Source organism: Uloborus diversus, chromosome 9 (assembly GCF_026930045.1).
Source record: "Uloborus diversus isolate 005 chromosome 9, Udiv.v.3.1, whole genome shotgun sequence".
NCBI classification, from domain to species: Eukaryota; Metazoa; Arthropoda; class Arachnida; order Araneae; family Uloboridae; genus Uloborus; species Uloborus diversus.
This window is the reverse complement of record NC_072739.1, coordinates 145,432,122-145,451,759: the sequence shown is the minus strand read 5'-3', so window position 1 is coordinate 145,451,759 and position 19,638 is coordinate 145,432,122. Positions and strand designations below refer to the sequence as shown.

The 19,638-nt window shown below is 36.0% G+C and overlaps 1 protein-coding gene across 1 annotated transcript in view; it reads left to right on the top strand.

Moving 5' to 3' along the window:
- The window catches only part of LOC129229819 (uncharacterized), a 65,158-nt gene that overhangs the window by 40,234 nt on the left and 5,286 nt on the right, over nt 1–19,638 (top strand). The window contains exons 10-13 of the mRNA XM_054864193.1: nt 823–946; nt 4,872–4,981; nt 7,447–7,513; nt 9,135–9,229. Of these exons, the coding sequence (XP_054720168.1) occupies nt 823–946; nt 4,872–4,981; nt 7,447–7,513; nt 9,135–9,229 (396 nt within the window). The remainder of the gene's footprint in view (nt 1–822; nt 947–4,871; nt 4,982–7,446; nt 7,514–9,134; nt 9,230–19,638) is intronic.

Genomic DNA, 19,638 nt, shown 5'->3' with positions numbered 1-19,638 from the left:
GTCATCTCATCGAAGCAGAGCGTGCCAAAAAATTGATAGATAAAGTAAATTTATCTCATCAGCAAGTGTCCGCAGCATGGTGCAGTTCGACTTGTAAATTGAAGGCAAAGCTTAGGTATTTAGCAGTAGTTTACTTCCTCTAAGCCAGGATCTACGGCAGAACTACATGCAATATGCCAAACAGCCAAGTTATCCTGTTTAAAGAATGCAGTTTTGTCCTTGTTTGGACTCAACAGTTTGAAATCTTTATCTTTACTAATAATAAAACTGAAAGTCTCTCTGTCTGGAGGATGTCTGGATCTCTGTTACGCGCATAGCGCCTAGACCGTTCGGCCAATTTTCATGAAATTTGGCACAAAATTAGTTTGTATTGTACGGATGTGCACTTCGAAGCGATTTTTCAAAAATAAGATTGTGTTATTTTTCTATTCCAATTTTAAGAACATTTTCCCGAGCAAAATTATCATAAGATGGACGAGTAAATTACCAAGTTATCGTAACATGGGCAAGATAATTGGTGAAAAAATCACCATACATTATTTGTGAATCTACAGGCGAACCAGAAGACCTTTTAATTTTCTACTACGGGCAAGGCCGTGCGGGTACCACTAGTAAGGAATAAGCGAGCTGGAGGCAGATGTCATCTCATTGAAGTTGAGAGTACTTTATTTACCAGTTGGTTGGCACTCTCAGCTTCAATAATGAGATGACATCTGCCTCCAGCTCTGTTGTTCCCAATTAAGGACTGATGAGATCAAACAAGAACGAAACCGCAGTTTCCGGAAGTAAAACATTCCTCTTATATATGCCATTTCTTTTCAGCTTTCTACGCAAGTGATTCTGGAAATCAATAATTTTCGATACCGCCCGAAAGAATGGGCGGCTTATGACATAGCATCATGCTTCAGTAACGAGCAGAAGAAAGGTTTCAAGCTTTTGGTGGAAGGTGAGCGATATTTGTGCTAAAATGCATTATTTTTATGTGACTTTTCTTGGAAGAAAAGAAATCAAATATTATGAACTGGGAGAGGTGTAAATTAAACAACTTGAAAATTACTGCACCATTAGTGATTTCTTTTTTGAGCAATCACGATTGCTTATTGCTTTCATTTGACTGTTTTGGCGTCCTATCATTTTATTTTCCCTCCAGCACCCTCTGCAGCATCACCGTCGACCGGCGGCCTCACGATGCTGTTCCCATAGCGAAAGCCGTCTCCAGGTTGCATCCATATCCTACACACACGTGCATGCATACATACATACATACACACACACAAACACATACACCTACACACACATACACAAACACATACACCTACATACACATACACACACGCATACATACAGACACCTACACATACACACACACAACTACCCACACATTCATGCCTGCCCACAGACACAAACACGTATGCCTACACACACATACACATACCTCGCCCCCACGCACACAAACACTCATACACACAACTACCAACACTCATGCCTACACACACATATCCCTTTCACACAAACACACATACCCCCCCCCCCACACACACACAAATACACACGCCTACATACACACACACACATTCGTGATTACGAAAAACATAATGTGAATTCAAGATGACAAAATTCAAATTAAATTTTTTTAAGGCCAAAAAAAAAATGTTAATGTAGCTCAAAATAATTGGATAATGGAAAAACAACACTCAGGACAGAAACATCATTTTACTTTGGGGGGGGGGGGGGCGTTACGTAGCGATGTGTCAGGTCATAAAGAGTACGAATCATTTTGGAACTGTGGGTAGGAGGAGTGATTGCCACCTGATAGAAGGCGATAAGCTCTAGCCGAGAGGTAAACTCAAATCTCAGCGCTTAACAGACCCAACCCCGCGGTTTATGCACCTGGAGAAAAATTTAACGAGACACATGCTCCCCCATAGGACATATACTTCATGCCACTGCACCACACTACGCTACGCTATAGAATCCCCGTACCTACCACTACACGTGGTTAAACCCTTTGGGTGGGTGCCTGGAGACATGTTTTTTCATCCAAACCGGGAACCGAACAAATCCTGATCCAGCTCCCCCACAGGTAGTGATTTGGAATGAGAACTTGAAGGACTTTGTGCCCACCTTAGACTTTGTGTGCATAATCGCCATTAGCGGACACGCAGTATTTTCGACTGGCTGGCACCGAACCTCCAACTACAATTTTCCAGTTCTTACCAATCAGACTCAGATTACTATTGAACTAGTCTTTGGACTTTATGACATGGCAGACAAGTCTTCGGGAGATTCATAAACAGTTCTTTAACTCCATAGGAGTATTCTGCAATTTCTCGATTCCATGTTGTGCCTATGTGAAAATGTAGAATTTAATTTATGAAGATAGAGATTGTTGGTGCTACCATCTGTTGGTTAAGGACAGTGTTAGACTTCTGCCCTTATGGGAGCCTTACCTCTTCATGCGCCGCTAATACAATTTTGTGTCTTATCTCGTTGATTTGTGTTACTAGGCATTCAAAGTAATTTAACCCTCCTGAATTTGTGTCAAAATGAGTAACCTGAGAACTCGCGAGTGAAAATGTTTCTCACACCACCTATTCCCCTTAAATTCAATAACTCTGTTATATGAAATTTATTTATTTATTTCAGTCCATTTAGGTCTGTTTATTATTTGACAAAGAAAAATAAAACTTAGTTTTCGGCAAATCACGTGAGCAGTATATTTAATAAGAAAAGCACTCACATTTGGAGTAAAAAATTCCACCAGAGCTCACGCGACAAAAAATCGCTCCAATTTTGTCTAATCCGACTAGCAACCTCCCCCAGCCCCCCCCCCCCCCCCCGCGACATTCAGAAAAAGACTAATCATTGCGAAACACCACAAGCAGTTAGAGAAGATTACAAGCTAGTGACAGCAGCCCCATCCCCACACGTCACAACAAAATAATCGTTAACATTTTTGCGTATTCCGCTGTGAGAGAACATAACCAGACATCTAGGGATGCGATTGGAGTATTCAGCACGGATCGGAGCATGCACGGTCGCTCGCATGGAGAGGAAATCAGAGGCTCTTACAAAGAGCACCGTCCAACTGACCGTTTTTTGTTTTTTGGTTTTTTTTGTTTTTTTTTTCGATGTACGAAGTTCACTACTTGGTAAATTCCTTTAGTACAGGAGAATTATTAACTCTGATGTGCACTGTGAGACACCCCAAAGCATACGCAGATTCATCAAGAACAAAAGACCATGGCCTGCTCACGAAGAATGATTCTGCTCCGCCATGAAGCGCATCTACACGTCTCCATGGTCACCTTGGCGGCGATGGCCAGGTTCAACTGAGTTTGATCATCCACCCTATAGCCCGGACATGTCGCCCTGCAATTTTTGTGTGTTTGTTCCTTTAAAAAAGCATTTGAAAGGGAAGCGCTTAAACTCTGACTACAAACTCAAGGACACCGTGAAGGACTGGGTCTCATCACAGCCACAGAAATTCTGGAAACAAGGAATCTTTCTGTTAGCCAATCCATGGGATCTCAAACTGGGTGCCACGGCACCCTGGGGTACCGCAGGAGGATGCAAAGGGTCCCGCAAAATGTCCATAGTATCCATAAAAATGTATATAATAGAGAAAGCCTGGGTGCCGTAAGAACAATGTAATTCTTCAAAGGGCACCGCGACTCGGAAAAGTTTGAAAATCCCTGAGTTAATGAGTAGGATTGTGGTGCTCAAGCCTATGGTGCATACTTTGAGTTTAAAGCATAAAGTCTTCATTTAGACAAACAGTATCGATTGGTACCTTTTCATTTGTTGTTGTATTGTCCATGATGTGCAAAGAAAAGCACTGGATTGCTCCGAAGCTGTCGAAGAAAGCCTCGGCGACCTACACAGCCTTTTCCAAAAAATCAAGTTATTTGTTTCTTCCAGGCCGATCTTGAGAAGCCTGGCCTGAATTGAAGGGCAGCCGAACATATGCTGAGGTGACAATTGAAAATCAAAGCTGTGTGGGCAGTGAATAGAGTAACTTCTTAGTCCGTCACTTGAGATTTTCATGCCCTTTACACGTTTTATTCGAAGCCTGGTTATTATCGATGCTACCTTTTCATTTAAACACCCCTTATACCTTTTTACTTCCTTTTACAAAAAAGGAAGTATTGTATTCGCAAAAAAATGTTCACTCAAAAATCGACCTCAGTTTCCATTTTGCTCACCCCCGAATGAATGTTGAGTTTTTTTTTTTTTTTTTTTTTTCGACTCGACCACACGCGGATAAGTGCCTAAGAACGCATAGACACGCGAAATATCTATTTTGACGATTCCCGAGTTAGTTACAACGAGTTTTCTCGTGACGTTTGTATGTGCGTATGTATGTCGCATAATTCAAGAACGGTATGTCCTAGAAAGTTGAAATTTGGTACGTTGACTCCTAGTGGGGTCTAGTTGTGCACCTCCCCTTCTGGTTGCATTCGGGTGTTTTTAAGGGGGTCTTTTGCCCCATTTTAGGGGGAAATCATTGTTAATTTCGATGTAAAACCAAGTGGTGTTACAATTTGGCGGACACTTGGCGATATATCGCCAGTCGTTTAGTCGCCAAGTTTGTCATTTGGCGACAAATTTGGCGATTTTTTTTTTTAAATCTGGTTTTAATTTGGCCACCGTTGGTGATATTTAGAGAGTAAAGTATTGAATCACATTAAAATTACCAATAATGGGAAAATGACATTAAATTGGAGTAAAAGGAAGTCATGTGAGGCACACATCAGCTCGTTTTCTTCTTAGGACGAGTATTTTGCTTACGACCCAAGTTCTATGGGGGTAAAGCGTTTTTATTCCCTTTAATAGAAATGTAGAACTAATAAGATTTTTTTCATTTACAGGGCCACCTCTAGTAAAAGAAAGCCACCTGTACCACGACATACTCGAGCAGCTTTATGACAAGATAACGGAGGTCACCAAAGTGTCTATTTTGAGGATTAATGAGCTCACAGTAAGCGATACTATTGTCAGAATCAAGTTCATTTCAAAGAAAATATATAAGCGAAATTTTCATGTTTATGCTCGGTTACAACATTTTTATATAGTCTCAAAAAAGTTCGATTTTATTCAGGAAGTCGAACCATCGATTTATTGTTTCTAACTACCAAACGGCACGACCTTGAGGGTCATGGATTTAGACAATATAGGTCGATTCCCACTAGGTATGAGCTTAGGTAAAGGCGTTTGGCTGCATAGGTCCTAGTTCGACTGCAACTGGGGTCCATAGTTGATAATTTGGATCGAGTATTGCAATGGAGTTTCATTTAGAAATACCACTTTTACCCCTTTTTCTGCTATTGTACTGCAGTATGAGCACTTTGCATGCGCTTACCTTTGAATTAATTACGCCGAATGCTAATTTTCATAAGTGGTTCTCAAATTTAAGTTGGACACTACTTTTAATTTCAGTAACTTGAATGCTACACAACATAGTTATAGGATATTTATCGTTTGCAAATAAAAGTAATTACTTTCGTTTTATATTAATTCTCTGCTAGTAAAAAGTATTTATCGTTTGTTATTGAAAACATTTACTTTCATTGGATATTTATTGTCTGTTATCAAACATATTCCACAATGATAAGAAAAAGAGGGAGAGGAGAAAAAGCTCTAATTTATTGCGCATGGCACATCAAATAAAACAAGAATACAAGATCGTTTCAACTTTCCAAGTAACTTAAATAATGCTCATAAATAAATAGCTGTTCTCCCTTCCGCTCGTTGTACCAACAAAAGATGCCAAATTTGTTGGGCATCGAACATAGTGTCGAAGTCTGAAATTCCAATGGAAACGCCATTGTACTTCTAGGGCCAACTAGCAATTGTGGACCCTCGTTGCAGCAAAACTAAAGCCTATGCAGTCGAACCACTTTACTAGTGCAAATGGACCTATATCTAGAATTTAGTCCAAATGCGTGACCCTCAAGGTCGTGCCGGTTAGTCGTAAGATAAAATAGTTAATCATGGAATCGATGATAATCGTCAGTAACTGATAGCACATTGATAAAGTATTTTAAAAACTTTATTTTTTTTTATTTCAGTTCTTTATTTTAGTTTATTTGTTAATTTGAACTTCTATTAAGAATTGTTCATTCTGCAGAAGCGTCATAAAAACAGCTTTACTCGTAATTCAATTTGCATATTGATGTCAAAAGTACAAAAGCCCTGGAATTTTACTGACTACCAAACGGCACAAGCTTCAGAGTCACGGAACTGGACGAAATCCTGGGTCAGTTCGCACTAGATATGAACCCAGGTTTGACTGCATAGGCCCTAGTTCGGCTTCAGGGGTGGAGGTCCAAAGTTGCTAGTGTAGCTCCAGAAAAGCAACTCTTTTTCCTTCAAATTCATTTTTTTTACCCTTTTCTTGCAATTGCATTGCAGTGGTAGCCAATAGAAAGCATTAACAACATGCAATAAATCCCTCTCCCTCCTCCTCTCCGTCTTCCTACGTGGCACGGACAAGAGACGTGTTGAGAGTGAAAATATTGCGTAAAAACTTCAAATTACAATGAAAACGCCATTGCAGTTCTTGAGTGCTGAAAATCCGTCTGATTCAGAAGGCAAAACCTTGAGGATTACGGATCTGGATAAAACTGGATTTAAGTTAATTCGTACCTGATATGAGACCAGGTAAAGTAGTTTGTGTACATTGGCTTTAGTTCGGCTGCAAGGAGGATCTAAGTTTGCTTGTTTGATTCCAGAATTGCAAAATCATTTTCTTTGGCATTTTAAGGTTTGGCAGAATATTTGCTCTCCTAACATCTTTCGCATATCTTGTCAGTTCAATGTAGGGGGGGGGGGATTTATTCTAAACTGTGAATGCGTCTAGTTGGGTGATACTGATGCAATAGCAAGAAAATGATTTTAAAAAAGTTTAATTTTGAAGGGAAACCCATTGTTTTTCTTAGCTAAACTAAGTAACCTATTGCTGCCGAACTAGGGCCAATGCATACAAATCGCTTTACAAGGGCTCAAATCGAGTGCAAATTGACCTGAATCTTAAATTTCAGGTCCGTGACCTTCAAGGTCGAGCCATTTGGTAGTTACCCTTTCAATGCAATGTAATAACTGCATGTTTAAAAAAAATCCAAAAACATTTGCATTTATTTAATTTTCTGCTTTAAAAACTTTTTTTTTCTTCAATATTGACTTTATTTCCAATGATTGCTTTTAACAGCATAATCCCACTTAAAGTTCGTAGACATACTGTTCAACAAAGATGTGAAATAATTTTATCAGCATTATGCAAAACATTTTGAGAATACCTGGTTCAAATCATAGAGTTGCGATACCGCGGAAAAAATGATGAAATAAAATTATTCCCTTTACAAAATAGATTAGGTAAATTAAAAAATATCTTTAGAAGTCTAAATAACGAAACCGAAGAGTAATAATAATCGCATTTCATTTCAGGGCGTGTTCGATGGCGTTCATTTAACTGAAATAACAGGCTGGATCTTAGAAAGTAATATTTCCTCAAGTAAGAATAAATATTTAATCTTTGTTTATGAAATACATTAATATCAATATTTTCTGTAATTACGTTTGAATACATGGTACGATTCAAAAGTAATGAGCCTCACGTTATACTGATGCATGCACACCATACAGCTCGCTCCGCTTGACAGCGACGGTGGTGGGGGGTTGTTGACTTTTCAGCGCAACGCAGGTCAGTTGCCTCCCAGCTTTCAAAGCGGTACCAGCAGCTTTAACAGTAGCCCCGACAGGGTGGTCCATGACACAGTGATATGGGAAGTTTGCCTGAGCAACGCAAAGAGATTAAATTTTGCTTCCGGTTTCCTTCCCAAACCTTCGCAATGCTTCAACAAGCGTTTGGGACTGAGTGTCTGTCCTATTCGCAAGTAGAAAAGTGGCACAAGGCCTCTCGTAAGGCCGGGGAGTGGTGACTAACGAACCCCAGTCTGGACGCCCGTCCTCAAACCGTACTGACGTAAATGTGCAACGTGTGTATGAATTTTTGAACACGGACTGGTGTTTGAGTCTCTACCAAGTAGCAAAAGCCCTTTACTACTTGGTACAGACTCAAACAACGGCGGAAACAACGGTGCAACGCATTGTTACGGAGAAGTTGCACATGCGGAAAGTCTGCGCGAAAATTGTGCCGAGAGTTCTAACTGAAGAAGGTGCGAGTCAACGCTCCCGTGTTGCCCAAGCCTTCCTACAGTCCGGGCTTGTGGCCTGCTGACTTCTTCTTGTTTCCAATATGAAAATCAGCGCTGGAAAGGAAACGTTTCGACTGTTGGATTTTTAGCAACTACAAAGACTTGTTATCAAATAAATTTGCAGAGTTATTGTAAGACTGCATCATATTTTCAAATACAACTGAAGAAAAAAACGGAGACGTAAAAATATTACGAGTACGCATAATTGACTCGTAAAAAGCTTTCTCCAAATTTATAAAATATAAAAAAGTAATTTCCTTGAAATTCAGTTATCTACGTTATTCCAAAATGCTGTTAGGCTTAGTAACTGCATTCAGCACTTAAAAAGAAGATCTAAAATCATAAATCAAACTTACAATTCCAAGCTATACGTTTTTAACTGCTAAAAAATCATTTAAAATGATTTATCATTTAGAGTGACGCAAAAAGAAAATAAATAAACTAGAATGACCCTAAAAGCTTTCAAGTTAAAAAATAAATGAAAAAACTAATCAAACTTTTTCAAAATGGAAAAATTACGCAATACGTTTGAATATCAAGTGCGTAATACAGAAACAGAATTACTAATCAATTTAAAATTATTTGAAGTTTATATAAGATTATTTTTTCTACCTAGATTATTGCATCAATTTTAACTAAATTTCTTTATAAATTTTCCGGAGTCTTTTTGTGAAGTTAACCTGTAGCGCCATTATTATAGACGCCATTTTGCTATTGAGGTGGGATGCAACAGATATTCATCCATCTTCACATAAAATGTCGCGTCAGTGTTACTATGATATAAACAAAACTTTAAAATTCATTTAATTGAAAAATCACTTGTATTCTTATTTTTTTTTCCACATACAATTTATTTTAAGGACTAATTTGTTCGTCAGACTACTAAATTCGAACTAAATTACATTTTTCCCAACACAGGCACCGCTGAGCACGATATGAATGAAACATATAGGGTGATAGAATCATCTGCAGAACAAGGATTGCTGTCAGTTACAGTTACTAAAGATAAAACAGTGAGATCTGCTTTTTACAATACTTTTTCACACACAGTAACATTATCAACTAATGCATTTGTATAAATATGTATTCAATGTTTTATTCATTTATTTATAGCTTTAGAATTGCGTCGTTTTAGAAAATATTTTTATTAAAATTGAAATTTTCATGAGCCTTACAGAAAAATCAAGGCTAGAAATATTTTATTCGATAAATACTGAAAATATTTTTAATGTGGGTTTAAATTTCAAGGTTTATCTTGCTTTTTTTCCCCTTTTTTAAGATTTTGAACATCATTATTTTTTCTACTAATTTTTTTAGTCCAATTTTATTTTTCAACAGATCTTTCAATTGTTACAAAATGTGGACTGCCGTGGGCAGGTAAACGGCAGTATATGAAGAAATGAGTTTTCGAGATAGTTGAAGGAAGGTGTGTTGGATTCAATGGTAGCAATGAGGAAATGTTGGAATCAAGACGTTCTTTTCGCGCCTTTTTTTCAGCGGAAACCGTATATGTATATATATATATATATATATATATATATATATATATATATATATATATATATATATATATATATATATATATATATATATATATATATATATATATATATATATATATATATATATATATATATATATATATAAGCAATCTTCTTTATCTTCTTTATTACTAATAATAAAGCTCAAAGTCTCTCTGTCAGGATGTCTGGATCTCTGTGACGCGCATAGCGCCTAGACCGCTCGGCCGATTTTCATTAAATTTGGCACAAAGTTAGTTTGTAGTATAGTGCCTAGAAAGAGTAGTGTGCCGATCGACGGGGAAAAAGTGAGGTCAGATCTGAGGAAAAACCAGATGGCGCTGCGCTCGAGGTGTACGTTATGCTCCTCAATCAGACTGGTTTTAAATCAGCAATTGCGTGCTCATTTCGCAGTTTAAAAGCCCCGTTTTTCGGATTGAACTTACTTTTGCGCAAAAGACAAATTCTGTAATAAGTGCTATTTGTTACATGGGTGCTCATTTATTTTTTGAAGAATATAAAATTACCTTATGCTAATTTATCTTCAATGAAAATAGTAGACTATAAGGGGCCATTCATTAAATATGTAAGGGTCCCGAGAAGGAGTGGGGTTGGAAAAGCCTCTACGTACCTTTTTGGGGGGGGGGGGGGGCAAACTCATTCTTACGTAATATTTTCCAAGTCGGTATTTCACATTAGAAATTGCGCGGTCAACAAGTGATTTGGCAGAGATTATGTTCCATTTGCGTATGGAAGGTAAGAAACATGTTAGGATAAGATGTTTTTTTATTTGTTTTACAATGAATGAATAGTGTAAAATATAATAAAAGAGTCGCATTATGTATGGCATGTTTTATTTTAATTAATATTACATAAAAAATAAAATGTCGAAAAAATATTCAGTTTAGATTCTAACTTTTCAGTAACTATTTCTTTACGCAAAAAGTTAAATTTAATAATGTGAATTTAATAACGATTCCAGTGATGTAACGATTCCAAGATTTGTTATTTTATCATTTTGAAAAACGATATGGAATCTTACGTAAGAATATGGGAGGGGGGGTGAAAAATCTTACGTACCCTTACATGGGGGGAGGGGGATCAAAAGTTGCCAAAATCATCCTTACGTAATTAATGAATGGCCCCTAAGTATTCAATAACTGCGCGTCTCTTATTTCTCTACTAATAATAAAGCTGAAAGTCTCTCTGTCCGGATTTCTGTCTGGATCTCTGACGCGGACAGCGCCTAGACCGTTCGACCGATTTTCATGAAATTTGATACAAAGATAGTTTGTAGCATGGGGGTGTGCACCCCAAAGCGATTTTAAATTCGATTTTGTTCTTTTTTAATTTCAATTTTAAGAATTGTTTCCGGAGCAAAATTATCATAAGATGGACGAGTAAATTACGAAATTATCATGACGTGGAACCGTAGCATGGGAAGAGCGAATGAACATAGCCAGTTGGCGAGAAATTCATCATCCATTATTTGTAAATATACAAGCTAATCAAATGACCTTTTAATTTTCTCCTCCGGCAAAGTCCTGCGGGTACCGCTATTTTCAAAATAAAACTGCTTCGAAATTCTTAAGCTAATTAAAATTATCAGGGCTTCTCAGTCTGAGTTGAAGAGTCGGAGTCGCTTGAAAACCTACCGACTCCGACCTGTTTTTTTTTTTTTTTTTTAATTTTCAAGGACTTTCCTTACATTAAAAAAAATAGTAGGGTCACTTGCTCCGATCATATAACATACTAATTTGCAAATAACTGCAATTGGCAAACAGCTGGCTTGATTATTTGTTGAATTTTCGGTAATACTTATCAACGTCAAACTACTAGTTTGCTTATTTTTATAACTTTCTTTAGAACAAGTCAGCAAACAGTTTTGTTGTCGATAATTATCGAAATAGAAGTGTTTTTGAATCGGACGTTATCATTGTCAAAAAAAAGTATTTATGTATTTCTATCTTTTATCTCATATGTAAAATAGCGAAAGAAATGTATCCTTAAAAACTAAAAACAAATGGGGAACCTCCTCGTCCCTCTCCTTTGTCTAACATTGCTTATGATAGCTTTAAAATGTTCTTTTAAAAGGAAGCGCAGCTTTTGAATCTCCCTACCCTTAATCAGGAAACAACATGACAGTGCTACAATTAAAAAATCTAAATAAGTAGCAATCAAAAGAACATTGTGATACATGTTTTTGGACTCAAAAAATATTTTCCCGTTGTAGATATATGAGATTTTAAAGCCTATGGAAATTTTAAGAAAAGCGAGTCTCGTTGTTACAAATTTAGCGAGTTTCGATGGAGACAGACATCTTTCTCACGCTCTGTAGATATGGATGTCCTGCCACATGCAGACGAGGAAATCGTCTGTGAGAAATTGGTACCTTCAATCCCTCGCCAAATGTTTAAATTTGCCACTTTTCTTAAAATTTCGGGAGACTTAAGTACCTTTTATCTCGATAACGGGGGACGATAACAAAAATAATTATCAATTTCGTACAGAATTTTAAAAGGCTAAAATTAAAAAAAAAAATTTTAAATATAACTTACGTGCTTGTTGATTCCGTTTGTCCGAAAGTCGAATGGTCGGTTGCTAACAGTTACCAGGCGTAGCGTTGCTGGAGATTTCCAACCTATTCTCCAGACCTATAAACTGTAGAGGTGATGCTACCATATACGGTGCCCAAGTCGGGCTCTTTCTCATTTAGGGGCCTCATTGACTCAGGAGTCGCTCCATTCTGCTTTAAACTCATGCTGGCTACATAAATGGGGCTTGAGTCTCCCAAGTGGCATTAAAAACAACAACAAACTGCGACCTAAGCCATCTCGATTGATAATACATTTGCCTTAAAATATAAGTATCAAATTTTCAGTCAATTGTGTAAAATTTTGTTTTGAAAACATCCTTGTCTTTGTGTCTACTTCAATAATGATCTTTTTATCGTCAATATTATTTTCCACATAATTTTCATTATATACAAAAACTACAATATTTGGAGATTTTTTAAATTTCATACGAACCCAATATTCATTAGGCAAATTAATATGAACAATTTCATTTATAATAGATCTATACGTGGTTATTTCAGTTTCATCTGCGGAAAGATCAAGTTTTATTTTTTTCAAACAGGGAACATTTTTCTTAACAGCATAATTCCTGATGGACCTTTTCTTTGGTAATTTTTTAGTAAAGTATGTTGGCAGACTTGGGAAAATTGTCGGAATTGCCTCATCTTTCAAAAAAGTTTTTCCCCGAGGAATCAAAACTTCCTCACCATTTATAATATGCTTAAAATGCGTTTCAATAAAATGTTTTTCGAAATGCAGAGCACAAATTGAGCAATATTTATCAAAAACTTTATCTAACCTGGGAATTAACGAGTTCGACTTTAGTTTTTCTTCATCTGCTGGAGCTTTAAAAAGCGTAACTTTTTCCTTGCATGTTTTGTACCCACTTTTGCACCCTGGTACGAAACAAGATGAAGCTTTATTTCTTCCAATGTTCAACTTTGATGCCTCCATTAAAAACCTTAAACTCTGTTTCATGAAATATTCACGAAATAAAGGCAAAAAAGAGAAACGCGGAACTAAATTGTAACAAAATCCCGCGTCTACTAATGTAAACACCGCGAAATTGAACGTACATCTCGACCGCACTGCCATCTAGCGGTTTTCATACAATTTGTCTTCAAGAATCGTGGGGAAAAAAGCGCCGGTCGGCACACTACTCTTTCTAGGCACTATAGTTTGTAGCATGGAGGTGTGCACCTCGAAGCGATTTTTCAAAAATTCGATTTAATTCTTTTTCTATTCCAATTTTAAGAACAAAATTATCATAAGATGGACGAGTAAATTACGAAATTATCAGAACGCGGAACTGTAACATGGGCACAAGCCAATTGGCGAGATACGAAATTATCAGAACTTGGAACCGTAACATGGGAACAAGCCAATTGGCGAGAAAGTTCACCATACATTATTTGTAAATATACAGGCGAACCAAAAGACCTTTTAATTTTTCTATTACATGCCAAGCCGTGCAGGTACCACAAGTAATATATAAAAATCTTCTGTGCGGACGTTTGTCACCATAAGGCTGGACCGATTTTGATCAAATTTTTTGTGTGTAATTAAGTTATGACAAGCATGGTTTTGAAGCGCGATGGATCGAATCGGAAACGTTTTATTAATTAATTAATTAATTTAAACTTTGGATGGTTAAATCTCCCAAATGATTAATATTTATTTTAACCTATTGTTGAGTGAACATTTTCCGGAGCAAAATTATCATAAGATGGACGAGTAAATTACGAAATTATCCTGACGTGGAATGGGAAAGCGAATGAACATAGCCAATTGGCGAGAAATTCGTCATCCATTATTTGTAAATATACTGGCGAACCAAATGACCTTTTAATTTTCTACTACGGGCAAAGCCGTACGGATACCACTAGTGTACAATAAAGCTATCATACAATAGATGACAAAATTGCAAAACAATTAAGTGAAAGAGAGGGAAAAAAGTCTTCCTTTATTCCCTCTCTTTTGGAGAGGGGATAAAGGGTGCTGCAAAAACAGCACTCCTTTTGCACTACAGTCTTTTGGAATACTGCAAAAGCAGCACTGCAAAAGTATTGATAAATTTCTTCTTGTTAACTACATTGTTCAATATAATTGCATGTTCAGCAATAAACATGTCCACTTAAAAACAAAAAAGGTGCAAAAATGGAATTCACGCTTTCACCGCACTGTAAAAAAAATCCGGAAACGTTTCTGAGTATATCGTGCAGCTGCGGTTCATGAAATTTTCAAAAACGTTTCTGAGTATTTCGGAATTCTCTTTCTGTAATGTCCAGAAACGTGTCTGAGTATTTCGGAATCCTCTTTCTGTAATTTCCAGAAATGTTTCTGAGTATTCTGGAATACTCTTTCTGTAATTTTCAGAAACGTTTCTGAGTATTTTGGAATACTCTTTCTGTAATTTTCAGAAACGTTTCTGAGTATTTCGGAATCCTCTCTCCGTAATTTCCAGAAATGTTTCTGAGTATTCTGTGCAGCTGTGGTTCATAAAAGTTTCGAAAACGTTTCCGAGTATTTCGGAATTCTCCAAACAATTTTCAAAAACGTTTCCGAGAATTTCGGAATGCTTTTTCCGTGATTTTATCTAAAATATCATTCTTTACTGTACTATTGCATACCATATCAGTTTCAATTCTTTCATATATAAGAGCAATGAAACAAGCAATTTTAGAATCATTCGTGGATTTTTTTTTCTGAATTTCTATTGACAAATAGCATGGTTAACAGCATAACATATGTGCAGTTATAAATTTTTGAAAATTTAAGAAATAATATAGTAGTTTCATTCTTAATCACAAAATCGTCAGCGGAGGGGAGGGGGGTACTTTCTCAAAAGAGGGATTGTTTGTTAAACAATCTTAAACTTCAGTTTTTCTCTTAATATTTTCAAGACAAAATTATCAACATATTGTATTTTTAATGCAGAACTTTAAAACATATCTTGTATCAAACTAGATAGCTTTTATTTTCGAATAAAATTTGATAGAACTTACCTACCCTTCGCGTTCCGGAATTCGTTCACCTCAAGTCAATTTCTCTGGCGAACAAAGTGTACCGAAAAGTACCAACAGAGAAATTGGTGAATTTAAATATGACACCAAGCCCTCCTGCTGGAACCATTCGGGTGGATTCTTCTGTTCTTGCCCAATTCCAGTTCATCACAAATATAAATACTTAATCAAAATAGGTTACTGATTTTATTTTTACAGTGTGCGCAAAATGCATTATATATTTTATTTATTAAAACATTGAACTCCATTACATGATTATTCCATTTCATATATATGAGAATTCCCCCCCCCCCACCATAAGAGTGATGGTGCACCCATAAAATGCTATAAAGGCACCCCCCTTAAAAAAAGCAACCCCTTTTAAATGTCAATGGCACAGTCTGCGTGGTGAACGCCCCTCGTCTTTTCCCCACATGAACATTGTATATTAATAACATAGTATTTAAAAAATGATCACTTTTAAAACAATGACATGAAATAATATTTCTTCTTATTTCGGCATAAATGCAGCTGTTCCATTTTTGCCACTGACTCATTCCTCTTGACTGTCCTACATTAAACTAGAATATCCACGAAGGAAATGTTATTTACCGAACAACTAATGTCAAGGAATTTTTTATTGTCAACCATATTTAACAAAATGAATAAGCACGTGAATTAATTGCATAACTATGTTGCTAACTAATAGATAACTGGGTCATTTTCTAATGGTATAAATATTTTTTAAATGAATGAATAAATTATAATAAAAGAAGATAAATAATACTGGCACATTTTTTGTGAAGCATATTACAATACTGGAAAGCATTTGCATCACCATATTTTTAATGAATTAAACAATTGATTTTTTTTCTTTTTGAACCAAAATGTATGTACATCCAAGTATTTCGAAATAACGTTTCTGTGATTGCTTCTCAAATATAAATCTTATTTCTTTTGCGTAATTAATCAGTTTCAGTTGGTTACAACAAATAATACACTGCGCACATAGGTATGTAAGATAACTTTAAATTAATTCGATAAACCAAAAAACAGTTACAATTGGAGCCTCATCAAATGCAAATCAACAAAAATATAAATGTATATAACAACATGTTTTAAAATATTCATTAATACTTACAAGTGAACATGAGCGGAAGAAAATCTAAGTACCTCCATTATAACTGAATAAGTAATCCAAAGGGTTTCGTTTCATTAAGTATAAACACGGGTGTTGAAACTATTCACGCTTGAACACACAATATATATCTAATTATAGTCGCACGGGAAAGCAAATGGTTGTTAACTAACTTAATAGCTGCGTACATTGTCTAAAAAATCAAGGGCAGTGCAAAATGCAAAGGCGTAAAATTAGTTTCGACACATTTTACTACTCTCTAGACATGAAATAACAAGCAATCCAATGCTAAAGAGTTGCTGACTGCAGCAACCATACATAAGAAAAAAATAAGTTCTCCTTATTTCCGACTCATTGGCGCCCGTGTTGGAAGGATGAATATATTTCGAAGCGTTGCATCATCACTTCCGCGTCTAGATTTCTTGAAATAACAAAAAGCTTTCTGAATAATGAGGAGTTCGCTATTGGATGAAGGATTCCTACTATTTCGGAAACGTTTCCGATATATCCAGAAACGTTTCCGAAATTTGTCACAGTGCGTGAAAGGTTGTGAGATCTCATGTAACACTAAGTAAGTTGTTTTATTATCTGCGGAAATAAATACTAAGCAACTGTGTCATCAATTGTCTCTTAATAAGTTACCTTGTTATATTTATAGTGACCGTATCAATATACAAAGCGCAATAATTTCAATGTTAAATATAGAATATTGGCAATCACGAGCCAATATAACAGCATCTACCTAAGAATAGCGATTTTGAACGCTTTGTTTATGCTTCTTTACGTATTGCACAGTCCAGTCTGCTTCACTGTATTATGAGTATTTTAGATAGTAGTATACAGTCAGACCTCGATACAGGGTCACCCGCTTATAAGGTCACCCCGCATATAAGGTCACTTTTCTGAAGCCCCCGCTCACTGAATAGGAATTCTATGTCATGTATTATCGGATAGATGGTCAGATCATAATACATTAATCGCTTATAAGGTCACTTTTGTCAGATTTCCTTGAATGATTTCAGTGCCTAACAGATTCACTTCCAAGAATTCACCGCGATATACGATCCTTAAAAAGCGAAAAGTCGTTTTTCCTTTTAACGTAGCAGGTAGTGCACAGAATGCAGTAGCAAGTGAGCACTACGACAGCGATACTAAAATATGAAGAAGTAATGCGGGCACTCAGCGTGTACATATTGCACTCTTTTACCAGTCATGAGAAGCTGAAGAAATTTTCAGAAAATAATTAGAAACCATTTTGTTTAAATTAAAGAAAAAACATATTAGTATTGTATTAATGACAATTTTAAGTAAGGTAAGTTGCACATCAGTTGTTTGCTTGGGGATATTTGAATTCAGCTTTACTCTAAATAAAAGTTTAAAAAAATAATTTCAAACTACTTATTGATTCCAAAAATTTAAATTGGTTCAAATCAATTTAACTATAATAACCTAATTAACTGATAGTTTTGAACGTATTAAATTTTGGAGTGATTTAATGAACTAAATGTTTATTTATCAATGAATATATATGAATCGGTTATAAGGTCAACCCGCTTATAAGGTCAGTTTCGTGAAGTCAGGGGTGACCTTATATCGAGGTCCGACTGTATTTTAATAGTATTGTCCGAGGGTCTCTGGTGTCCATGAGCTCATACCAGAGGGCCCTGCTAAATGTGCAAAATAAATAAAAATAATTTCAATCGTAGTGTTAGTAGCCATATTTGGCTTCAAAACAAAAGCACTTTTATGCTCCTATTGAGATTTACTTTGTAGGTACATATAAGAGAAAACAACTAAAGTTTGGTCACGAAAAGAAGGCACATAACCTTGAAACGAAACATCGTTTGTATCATTTGTAATAAGTAGAATCTGCCAAAAAGCACAGAATAGTAGGAGGCATGGTCTCGCTAATACTATCTATTACAAAATAATGTTACAAATTCTGTAATTAGTAATTTTTTTGTGATTAATTTGTCGTAATCTAGCTAAATTTGTTGTATATTAAATTATGTTTCATCTAAAATTATTGTAGTAACGTAACCTGTAAATAGTTTCCTGTAATGACTATACAGCCCCCGTACATTCAGCTGAAGTATACGGTCCCCTCATTTCTGAATGATAAATTTGGGAATGGAAAGAAATAAAATAACGATCTACGATTTTCTGGAATCTTTTGGAATATTGTGGAAACTTTTCGATGTCTATAAATAGCCGCCTGCATGATAAAAAGTCAGTCTCGATTGAGAATTTGTACTGAGAGTGTATTAGCTCTGTTTATTGCGAGGCATTTCGCTGTGTTCTTTCTAGTATTTGGATGTAAATACGCGTGTAACCGTTGAGTTTACGGTGTTGATTGATATTTGCTTAATTGCTGAAGATTAATTTAGCAGTTGTTAACGATGATCTTTCCTGTACATAGTGTAAATAAATTTCCTGTGTTTTTCTCAGGAACTGTGTCGTCCTTTCAAGAAAGTTGAAGCTGCACCGGAACCCTAACAATAATAACAAACAACCTATTACAAATAATACAAATGATGTTTTTGCTTCAAGGTCATCCGCCTTCTTTTCGTGGTCAAGCTATACCTGTTAACGTACACACCGAGGCACAGTACCCCTCCCCCCCCCCAAAAAAAATCCTTGGTTTTTCCATATTTTGCCTATCCTAATGTGAACTTTTATATACATCCAAGGACTGTTATATAAGAACTGAAATTGTGTTTCTAATGCACTTTTAGGCATTTTTGTACATTTCCGTATTTTTTTTTTTTAAATCCTAATGCATCATGGTTGTACAACGCGTAAGAAAAACTACCTCACATTAACACAGCTATTATTCTTTTGTTCACTAACTCCAAAAAGCTCGTTACTACTAGTAAATTTGCATGAAATTTAGTTTGATACCTTTTATACCTACATATTTATTTTAAAATTAATTTTTACTACTTTAGCCTAAAATAATGTAATGTTAAGTGATGACAAGTAGACAGTAGCTCTAAGAACAAAAAGGTGAAATGATTTTTAAAAAAACAATGCGTTAATCTACATAAAAATTCGGTTTAAATGTGTAATATGAAGGTGTTTATTTGGAGGGATTCCGCAGAATTGATACGTCTGCATGTGGGGGTCCCCGGTGGCCTCTGGTCTTTGAGGATTTCTTTTTTGATGGTGAGAAAGTACCATCCGTAA